The sequence below is a fragment of the Atractosteus spatula genome, chromosome 22 (assembly GCF_055471065.1).
Source record: "Atractosteus spatula isolate fAtrSpa1 chromosome 22, fAtrSpa1.hap1, whole genome shotgun sequence".
NCBI lineage: Eukaryota > Metazoa > Chordata > Actinopteri > Semionotiformes > Lepisosteidae > Atractosteus > Atractosteus spatula.
This window is the reverse complement of record NC_142727.1, coordinates 2,150,634-2,161,097: the sequence shown is the minus strand read 5'-3', so window position 1 is coordinate 2,161,097 and position 10,464 is coordinate 2,150,634. Positions and strand designations below refer to the sequence as shown.

Genomic DNA, 10,464 nt, shown 5'->3' with positions numbered 1-10,464 from the left:
CTTTGCCAGCACCCTTATCGGCCTGCAGCTCCCAGCTGGCAGCCCCATTGAAGCGCAGCAGTGTGAGTCTGGTCAGTACCTGGAGGGGAGACTCCTGGGAGAGCTGAGGCTACTGCTGGAAGAGGTGTGAGTGGGACCAGTAGGGGGCGCTTACCCTGCGATCTGTGTGGATCCTGATGCCCCAGTAAAGTGAGGGGGACACTTTACTGTAAAAAGACCCCGTCTTTTGGATGAGATCCTGTCTCCTGGGTCATTAAAAATCCCAGGGTGTTTCTCAAAAAGAGTAGGGGTGTTACCCCAGTGTCCTGGCCAGATTTCCCCCTGGCCTTTCCCAGTCATGGCCTCCTAATAATCCCCATCTCTGAACTGGCTTCATCACTCTGCTCTCCTCCCCACTGAGAGCTGGTGTGTGGGGAGAGGACTGGAGCATCATCCAGGTGGGGCTGCACACTGGTGGGGGTGGAGGGGATCCCCATGAGCTGTGAAGAGCTTTGAGTGGAGTGTCCAGAAAAGTGTTGTATAAGGAAGTATCAGAATTTGTAACCTACGGGACATTGCGGTACCTTGTAGAAAATAATGCGAGTTCCAGGCTCCTGTTGCAACCATCTCAACTAGAGCTTTTTTTTAAAAAAAAATTGTACAGTCCGAGAACTAGCCGTGACAAACTATGGCTGGATTTGCGCAGTGTGGAGATTTGTGCAGCTCAGTGTCAAGCAGTAGCAGATTGGACCCTTCAGAATACACACTACCCTCCCAAGAGAACAGGAATAAACGCTGGGCTCCGATCAAACCGTTTGTTTAATAATCCCTTTTCCAGCCGACGGCTCACCCAGGCCGTGAGCCAGGCTGGCTGTGAGGAACACAGAATGCAAGAGCTTGAAGTTCGGGGTGACAGTGCTTGGCAGACAAGAAACGTTACAACACTTGGATTACAGATGGGCACCAATTCCTGACTAAATTACAGGCTTCCAAGACTTTATGCACACTGCACCAGCACTACACACATCCAAGACCATCACAAAAGCGTACACTTGTGGTTGTCTAGAAGAGTATACCGTCCCCAAGTGCTTGATGATGTATGCAGTGACTGTGCAGCGTGCCCATCTATGCAGTGCTACAGGGCTGAACACACGGAGGAAGTGACATCACAGGGGGTGGGGCTTGTAAGTGCAAAAGGGGGGGCGGGGTCCACCATCCCCAGCGGTGACCTCATCACTGCCTCCCTCCTCCTGCCCTCACTGGCGCGCGTTGATGATCTCGACGAACTCGGGCTTCAGGGAGGCGCCGCCCACCAGGAAGCCGTCGACGTCGGCCTGCGAGGCCAGCTCCTTGCAGGTCCCCCCGGTAACGGAGCCTGGCGCGAAAGGGAGTCCGTTAAGAGGAGGAAACGACACTTTGGAAACTCTGAACGGACAAAACCTAGAGCACCAAGAACTTTAGAAAGCCTGCTAGAAATCTCACACAATCAGGGGGAGAACATGCAAACTCCACATGGACAGCACCCCAGGAACTGAACCCAGGGCCCCAGCACTGCGAGACGGCAATCATCACTGTACAAAGCCTCACATACATTAACCTGGAGCTAGTTGATATATCCTTAGTAGAAGATGAAGAGATATTCACAACACGTACAGTCCTTTAGAGATGACTTAATCAAATCAAGTGTCCCCCATGATAAAGCTCAACCCACAAATCCCTCGTTTTAGAGCTAATTCCCCTGTAAATCCATTTTGCAGGGCTGCGTTTACACCATTAAACCACACAGGACCGGTCGCTGGAATACCAACCGGTCGGTATTCGACCGAGGGGAGTCGAACAAGCTTGTGGTGAAGGACTAATGTACGTCCACACTGGAGGAGACGCGCAGGACGAGGAGTCTCACCTCCGTAAATGATCCGGCAGGAGCTGGCTACCGCCTCCGAGACGTTGGTCTTCAGCCACTGCCTGAGCTTATCGTGAACTTCCTGGGCCTATGCCGGGGGAGAACAGGAAGAGCGAACGGAAGAATAGTTAGAAAACAAGAAGGGTCAAATGCCCCCCCCCCACCGTCTGCTCTTTCCTAGAAGCCGGGGGGGGGGGGGGGGGGGCTTCAGCAACATTGGCAGGGCGGATCGTTGCCTACCCCCACCACCCTTTGTGTAAGGGGCCTCCCGAGCAGAGGGCTTAAGGAAGTCGCTAGCTCGGCTGGGAGCAGGGAGCAGCTGTTAAAACTGGTCTGAATACGTCAATGGCCTCATTCAGGTTGATAAAAGCCCAGCCGGACAGAAAACCTGGAAACAGGCTGGCTCTCCGACACTGGGAAGCCCTGCATTAACCGGACAATAGGGTAGATCAGGCATCTCCAACTTTGCTCCCGAGGATGCGAGCTGGAGACCAGCCTGTGCACGCTGTTCAGTTCAGTCCACACTAACCCCTTTGAATACAGAACTTCCTCTGCTAGGAAGAGCCAAAAATCACTGCACACGGGCCTGAGGGTTAATCCCAAAACGACAGAAAACCCAGGCAAGCAGTTTCCTTGCCGGATCTGTGTTGCTCTGCAGCCCCTGAAGAGGGGGACCCCCCCCTTCTCCCCACCCCTGAATTGCAGCTGCACTTGGGCGACACGGCGGCCATTCTGCACAGCAGATCAAGAGCAGGAGAGAGAAACTGGCTCATGCTGAATTGAGGAGGAGCTCTAGCGAGGCCAAGTATGGGATTTAACAGCTCTGGTCTTACAGCGATAGGAGCCACTGTGCATTCGATAGAAATACACGAGCCTTACAACATTAAACGTTCACAGAGGGTCGAGCAGTCGACATCAGCAATGTTACCTGTTGGGGGGTTGCGGTTTTCCCAGTTCCAATGGCCCAGACAGGCTCATAGGCCAGGACCACCTTACTCCAGTCCTTCACGTTGTCTGCAAAGACACACAGCTTATTATTCTTGCCCATCAGTTTTAGTCTTGGTTTGAACCAAGATATCATCATTTGTTACTGGTAACCAAGAATTTGCAGCATCATCAACATTGATCTTATTTGTCATTGATTTACAGGGATGACCGATTTGGTCTTGAACAATCCAATACTGGCCAAGACCTCTGTCTGCCATCACTACAGCAGTAGTGCCATCAAGGTAAGACGTCTGCACCAATGACACCTTGTCCATCAAGGCAGTAGCATTACCTGCAATGACCTTGGTCTGGGCAAAGACGACCTTATCGGTTATCCCTGCCTCTCGCTCGTCCAGCTTCTCCCCGATGCAGGCAATCACACCAAGCCCCTCCTCCAGCGCATGGGCCACTTTCTGACCAATCAGCTGCCGGGACGACCCGGTCAGAAGGAGGGACACGGTGCCGGCGCAGCCAGTCACGATGGGGGAGAGACAGAAGACATCCAATTAGAACGCAGCAGTGTCCTAACATGACCATAGCAGCCGAAGGCATGCACCTTTTCCTCTTCTCCAAGAGAAAGGCTGACGAGACAAATCAGAAACCCGACGGCCACCGAAAGCCCATCAGTATGGAAAGCAAAATCTCACGGCCAATCACAGGGAGGGGGAGGGGAAACAGGGCGGGCGAGCCAATCGGAGTAAGAGTGGAAGGAAAGTTAAGGTAAAAGCAAAGGAAATCAGAATCCTAGATGAAGAGCCTCACCTCATCAGACTCGCCAAAAACATGGCGCCTCTCAGAGTGGCCAAGAATTACCCAGGACACCCCACAGTCCTTGATCATGGCGGGACTGAGAGAGGAGATGAGAGAGAGATTAATCAATGACCCTCAAGCAAAAGACAGAACAAAGACCTCCCAAACCCACTACAGACCCCATAGTGTCACCCACCACCCAACCACTAACAGTACCTGATCTCTCCAGTGAAAGCACCCTTCGCCACTTTGTAGCAGTTCTGGGCGGCGACGCCAATCTTGGCATCGAGCTTCTGGCGGGCGAAGTCCAGGTAGATGGAGGGGGCGCCACACACCACCTCTGCAAGAGAGACCGCAATCAGCACGCCCTCAGAGAGCAGGGAAGAGTCTGGCTTAAGCACCGAGGCAAAATCCAGCACCTACATCCCCTCAAACCTACTGGGGCAGCAATAAAAATAAAAGGGCTGTTGTTTTAGGATGGAAAGCAACGCATAAGGATTCATTCCTATGCTGGAAAAATAACATCACCCAACGAAGATGAATTCCCGCTTTCCATCCCCCCCTCAAGGAATTCACCATTACTTGCTCCTTAGCAGCGGTTTTGCACCGTTTGAGCGGGGAGCTGCATCGGTGTTAAGGTGAGGATTCAAAGAAACAACATTTAAATCAAGGGAATGTTCAGATCTTACAACGCACTCTTAACAAGAGGCATTTCAGTCGCCACGCTATGGGAAGTAACCGCAGCTCTGAAATAATCAGTACAGGGAACCAGACACATGCCACGATGAAGAGAGCGTCCCACACTGGCAGGCTGGAGGAACTGGACATTTTTAGTCTTGACCAGAGAGGACTACAGGGGGACCCGAAACAAGTACCCAAAATCCTCCAAGGCACCAACAGTCACACTAGTGACTCAGTGAAACACAAAGCTTAGAATAAGAAAGATACCATGCACGCACTTTAATAAACCCTATTGTGGTGGTGGTGGAGAATCACTTTGAGTGGAGTGTTTAAGTGCTATTTAAAGTATAAGGAATTATTTTCAAAAGTGCATATAATGCATTTCCCCTGACAGGTCTGAATGTACATGCAGCTCTTTCTGAATGAGAATCCAGCGCATACTGTACCTACATTAGACACTTGCATCTCTCCAATTCTACAGTGCGTGTACGGCCATCCCCTGACATTCAGGGCTGTAACTCTACCCCAGGTCACCGTCTCTATATTTATCTCTCCAGAATTCAGACGGAGCCGGTGGGGATCGCGTCTCCCGGCTCCCGGCTGCTTCACAAAGGTCGGAGGTCAGACCCGAAAGGTCACCAGCTGTGTGGTATAAAAACTCGGGAAAGGTCAGAGTCCAAGGAAAACCAGAGCACACCGTACGGTCTCGCCAGAACCCGGACTCGGCCTCACTGAACCGCACTGCATCAGCCCCGCTCTGCACTCGATAACGGCAGAGTTTCGCAACCTGTACAAAGTCCAAAACTGTCTCTTCAGGGGTTGTCAGCATGGAAACCTCACGGGACTAAGCTGTGGTCAGGGTAGACAATGACATGGCTGATGACCAAGAAGGTGACTAATTAACCCCGTGTACCTCCATCAGCCTAGATACAGTCGTCTTGTGTCTACATCTCCAGCCAGGCCTATTTGTAACAGGAGGCTGATGGAGGACAAGCAGTCGTGAAACGGGCAACAGCTCAGCCCCATCGTGAAGCAGATCTTAGGAGAGGAAGTTAATCTAGAATCTCATCCAGCCTTCTCTTGAAAGAAACCAGCTGCATGGCTGGGCAGCTTGTTCCCCTCTCCCGCCACCCTTTGTGTAAAGAACCCCCCCCCGATTCCCACCCTGTTCTCAGTTTTAAACGCACTTGCACCCTCTGCTTCAGGTCTCATTTATCATTCGGGTGTCTTTATCCGGGCAAACGGAGAACATGCTTGTATAGGTATGGTACTGGGCAAGCGCTTACACAATGACATCTTGCATAGGCGGATCACGACATTTTTACCAGTTTCCCCTAGGGGGACCATAAAGCGTGAATTGAATTGACTCGACAGCAAATGCTTTTCGCAACCGTCCAACGCGAACCGGAAAGAAACGCCGGCGTGCCCTCCAGGGCTGGCTCAGAACGGCGGTTCCTATTGAAACGCGTTTCTCACGACCGCTGCGCCGTCCTGACGGCCTGTAACCCCCGTACAGTCCCGCACCAACACGCTGGACGTGACTGCACGGCGTCGCGAGTGTGGGGGGGGGAAACACCGCCCGCGTCGCGCGCACACACACGCTGGCCTTGCGAGACCGCCGGCTGCTACGTGCGCCGGGACACACGCTCCAGCTCCGGGCCCCGGCGCTCGCCCCCGCGGGCCGGGAGCGCGCCGCAGGGGTTCCACCGGGGGGGCGCGCCTGGACTCACCCTCCCCGGCCACACGCACGCTGTCGCGCCCGGGATGGTCCTGGAGCTATGCAACTATAACTCCCGGATTATTACCTTCTAAAAAAAAAACCGAATGGCGGTCAATAAAAACACATCGCTCCCCTCCCACCGCTCTCTAGCTGCCGACAGCTCCATCCTGCTCAGTGCTCACCGATGCCCGCCCCGTTTCAGGTGGCCATCCAAGCACTGCTCGTCTCTACACTCAACTCTCCGTTAGATCCATTCATTAGAAGTGTCAGGTCTCGGCTGCCGGCCATAACGGCAATGCGTCTGTACGGCGATGATCGCTTTAGCTTTAACTTTAACTTCCAAACGGCATTCAAAGCAACTGCAGGTGTCGGTATCGCGGCTGTGGTTAATAAGTGATCGTTACCTAAAACCTAACCCGTCGGGATGGAGAGAAAAGCCACTAACTTCACCGCGGAAACTCCTCCTGTCGTTTTGACCTTATTAACCATGATCGATTCTCTACAGCATGTCCTCTAGCTAGGGTAAGAGGCGGGTGACGGATTGTGTATAGTCTCAGTAAAGGAGATTAATATTACAAAATAACAATATGACAAAATAACGTTTAAATAACCCTATGAAATCACCAAGATCCTCTGCACTTTAAAAACAGTGTTTTTTTTTCCCCCGCGTTGACTCACCGGTGTCTGGGTTCAGTTTAGCAGTGTTCAGGGTGTTGATAAGATCTCCCAACACTTTTTTGTCCCCGTTCATCTTCCAGTTGCCACCCACGAAAAATTTTCTGGTCGGAGCCATGGTTCTTGTGATAGGATCGGAAGGAGGCCTCGCTGTGGAGCTGGTGGAGAAGCCGGCGGGGAATTCACCAAGGTCGGATGAATCAACGAGCGAGTGTCCCTCTCCTGGAAGAGGGGCTTATAAACACGCCTGCCTGAGGACACGCCCTCCAGAGATTCTCATTGGAATCAGGGAGAAGACGGCTTCTGCGCCCTGCCCATTTTATCCTTTTATGGATTAAAGGCGGGACATTACGAGGGCAGAGCTGAGGGATCTTACGTTGATTGGCTACTTCCGGGGGCGGGGTTTATTCTTTACAGGAAAATCTCCGGCGAAGAGCTCGACCCGTTTCCGCCCACAGCTACCCCCCTTTATTTCTCTATAGAGTGAAGCCTTTAACCGCCATCTTTCAGAAGGGCACAGAGGGTTTTTTTTAAATTCCAATAATATCGGACGCGTCAAAGCGACAAAGAACGCTTAACTCGGGATGATCTCACGGTAAGTGAGTTCCAGTTGCCTCAAGACTTGGCTGTTGAATTTATTCCTCAGCTCCAAACTAAAATGTTCTTAATTGCAACGACTCCACAGTATCCGCGGATATCCTGTAGAGGACACTAAAGTACAGTGCAGACTTACTCTCGCTCTTGTCCAGCAAGACTTTCAGTCCCTCACCAAGTAGAACAGCGGATCGTTATGTAATAATTGTAACCTTCTTGTAATACTTTCCTAAATTACATTCCAACTACGGTACAATAGGCGTACATCTCATATACGAATAATGGTGTCGTCAGTTCTACATGAGTTAGTTCGCGTCGATTCTGTAGTATGTAATAGAACTCACTGTTAAGTATATAGTTCTGTTATTAACATCTATATGACTATATTTCAGTTTCAAGAGGGCCGGAAACAATTTAAATACGGAAATACGGAATAACGGAAATAAATGGAATTTGGCTTTTAAGCGTCTGCTGTTAGACCCGGTATCTCTTGAGTCCATTTGTTCTTGCTGTTGTGAGGGACTCCACGCAGGCGTGAGTAATATGGGCATAGTGGGTGAATGCGTTACTTCAAATAGTAACATGTTGGGGTGTATTAATGCAAGTGCTCTTATCAGGGTCTTCGAGACAAGCGATGAGTGAAGAGCGTCTTGCGAGAGTCGCCTGTTTGTACATTTTTGAAATCCCTTTCAAACGTGTTTTTATGACTCCCGTGTTAGATCACAACCGCACACCTTCCTTAAAGTTCGATTGCAGTCGCTGTTGTCAAAACACCCACATCTTTCGTGCTACAGCTGCGCTGAATCTGAGGTTATAATCTCACATCATCAGCTGTACTTTTACAGTCATCGGTTGCATCGCTTAATACAGTACAGCATTGCTCGCCATTGGAGGTATTGGAGGATTTTATTAACACCGATTGACGTATTGCAGGCTCCAAACTACACCATGTCGAAAATGATTGAATTAATTATTACTACAGCTACAATATGTACACAGGGCACTGCTTAGACGTAACTGTCATGAATATATTACAGGTCTTTGCCCATAAATGCTCAATTTCGGGAAGTCGGAGTGTTAAAAAAACATTTAGAAGGTCACCTTTATCAAACGGCGGTAATCTGCAGCCATAAATGAGAAAATACTCCCATTTATAGCACACACGTCAAGACAGGGTATTACAAGTACGAATTTTCACTGTGCTCACTCGAGCTTTCTGAAGTGCCATTACCTTCCCACATCATTTCACTGTCTCTTCCCTCAGCCCCTGGCCTGATTTATTTATTCCTGTTCTCATTTCACACATTTCAAACTTTAAATCCCTGTATAAAGTGTGTATATATATATTATAAATGCCTCTGTCGATTGGAGCAAGCTAAGCAGTTTGTCCTGTCGTGGCGACCGGATACAATCGTAAACCACGCCCCCCTCAGACATCATGAGCGTCTGCCCCTCCCCCTGGGGGGGGGGCGATGGAGGTCTGCGTCTATCCCACCTGTCTCTGTGTTCAGTCTACTTATTTCTGTACTCCATGGTTGGTTACGGTTTTATTCTTTTGCTTTTTTAATATAGTGTTTTCAACGCACCGAATGAACAAAGATAAAAGTACTTAGAGAAGAACAGTGCAACACTACATAAACAAGAAAAACAAAATATAAACAAAACTAATTTAACAAAAATACAATTCTGAAACCTTCACGAGAGATGATTGCAATGTTGCAGTAGTACTTAACATGGAGTTAAAGAGGTGTTTGAATTGCATTCAGTGTTCTCGTTTAAGTATGATAATATGATTCATAAAACGAAGCACGTATTTGAAATAACACTACTTTATAAACGTCTGTGTACACATTATACATAATACACACGCTGACGTGGATTTTGTTTAATTTATTCATTTAGATGAATGTGTTATCTTTTCAAACTCGTATACTGACGACCGCTGGCCCCTGGCGGTGAATCTTGTTAAGTGCAAGGGCGTTGCATTTGTATTAAACAAGTCACCGAGCAGTTTCAAAAACCAGTTTTCCTTTAATTTTTAATTTTTCTGCTATCCAGCACTTAGTTCGTTTTTTCGAGATGGCGGTATTAATTGTCTTCTGCAAAAAAAATTCCTTTAGCCAGTATAGTATGAGACAACTAATCCGGAGCTTTCTGATTGGGCCGTCTTGGATACTTAATTTGCATACGGCACTGGGAGACAGAAAAGGTCTATTTTCTGTCATTTAGTGTTAGACCTAAGCTACACATTTAAAAAAACAAAGTAAAACTGTTTGAATGAAGGCGTCACATAAGATAATGAAACATAAACCAATTGTATTGTTTCGTCCTTAAAATTTTTTTCCACACCCTGGACCTTCGTACTCTGTGATATATAGTGTCGTTATGTCGCGAGTTCAGACAGTAATGGAATTTTTGCTCTTTTAGTATTTGTCCAGCAGGTTTCCTTACTGAGGAAGCCCCCCATTCGTTAAAAGGCAGATTTCTAAGGAGGCGGGTGTCTTATTAATGTGCTTTTCTATAGTAGTTTATTTTTCTAAAACTTTTGAGACTTTAATGTGATGCTATTAAAAAATCAAGAGATATTATAAGTGCAGAAATCCTCTGTTAGTTTCTTTTAGATCTAGCTGTTAGATTGACGGGGATACGCCGTCCTTCGGATGAGACGTAAAACCTGAGGTCCCGACTCTCTGCAAAAAGATCCCAGGGCGTCTTTTGAAAAGAGTAGGGGTGTAACCCCGGCGTCCTGGCTAAATTTCCCCCTGGTGACTATCGGCAGGTCCCACATGATGGTGATATCGGTGGTGTTGACAACCTTTTCGGGCATGTGCTTGTAGTACTTTATTATTATTATTATTGTTATTATTGTCTGTGCCCTGTGATGGACTGGCATCCTTTTCAGGCTCCAGCTGATTTTGATCATGAGGTTTGAGTGATGGAAGCAGTAAATAAAATGATTTGTTATTGCAGCGAGCATGACATCTGCAACTTCATACATTCATCCAAACACTGAACTAAACCCAAAGTGTCCAGGCATTTTCATGTTTGATCTACACTCCTAATGAAACGTATTTCGCATGATTTCTTCAGACAAAAGCGAAGGCGTCTCCAAAGTCCAGATGACTGCTCATGTTCCTGCACTCCTGCACGCTTCCCTGCAAGAGACAGACCGCAT

The 10,464-nt window shown here is 48.6% G+C and overlaps 1 protein-coding gene and 1 non-coding gene across 2 annotated transcripts; one reads left to right on the top strand and one right to left on the bottom strand.

Moving 5' to 3' along the window:
• Positions 1-780: 780 nt before the first annotated feature.
• On the bottom strand, positions 781-6,944 carry tpi1b (triosephosphate isomerase 1b). The gene is made up of 7 exons (XM_088939811.1): positions 6,699-6,944; positions 3,836-3,959; positions 3,632-3,716; positions 3,162-3,294; positions 2,811-2,896; positions 1,883-1,970; positions 781-1,354 (listed from the first exon to the last, which is right to left on the bottom strand). The coding sequence occupies exons 1-7, from the start codon at positions 6,811-6,813 to the stop codon at positions 1,236-1,238; spliced, it is 750 nt and encodes a 249-aa protein (XP_088795937.1). The 5' UTR covers positions 6,814-6,944; the 3' UTR covers positions 781-1,235.
• A 2,752-nt stretch (positions 6,945-9,696) lies between these two features.
• On the top strand, positions 9,697-9,753 carry LOC148816497 (U7 small nuclear RNA). Its single transcript, XR_016094735.1, has one exon. It is a non-coding gene; the product is annotated as a U7 small nuclear RNA (small nuclear RNA).
• The last annotated feature ends 711 nt before the right edge of the window (positions 9,754-10,464 follow it).

Bases quoted from the DNA above. Each gene is read 5' to 3' on its own strand.
- tpi1b (XM_088939811.1), bottom strand. From the start codon at position 6,813: ATGGCTCCGACCAGAAAATTTTTCGTGGGTGGCAACTGGAAGATGAAC. The intron at 3,717-3,835 runs GTACTGTTAGTG...CTCCTCTCTCAG, and splicing joins GCTTTCACTGGAGAGATCAG to TCCCGCCATGATCAAGGACT. The intron at 3,295-3,631 runs GTGAGGCTCTTC...TCGTCCCGGCAG, and splicing joins TTTTTGGCGAGTCTGATGAG to CTGATTGGTCAGAAAGTGGC.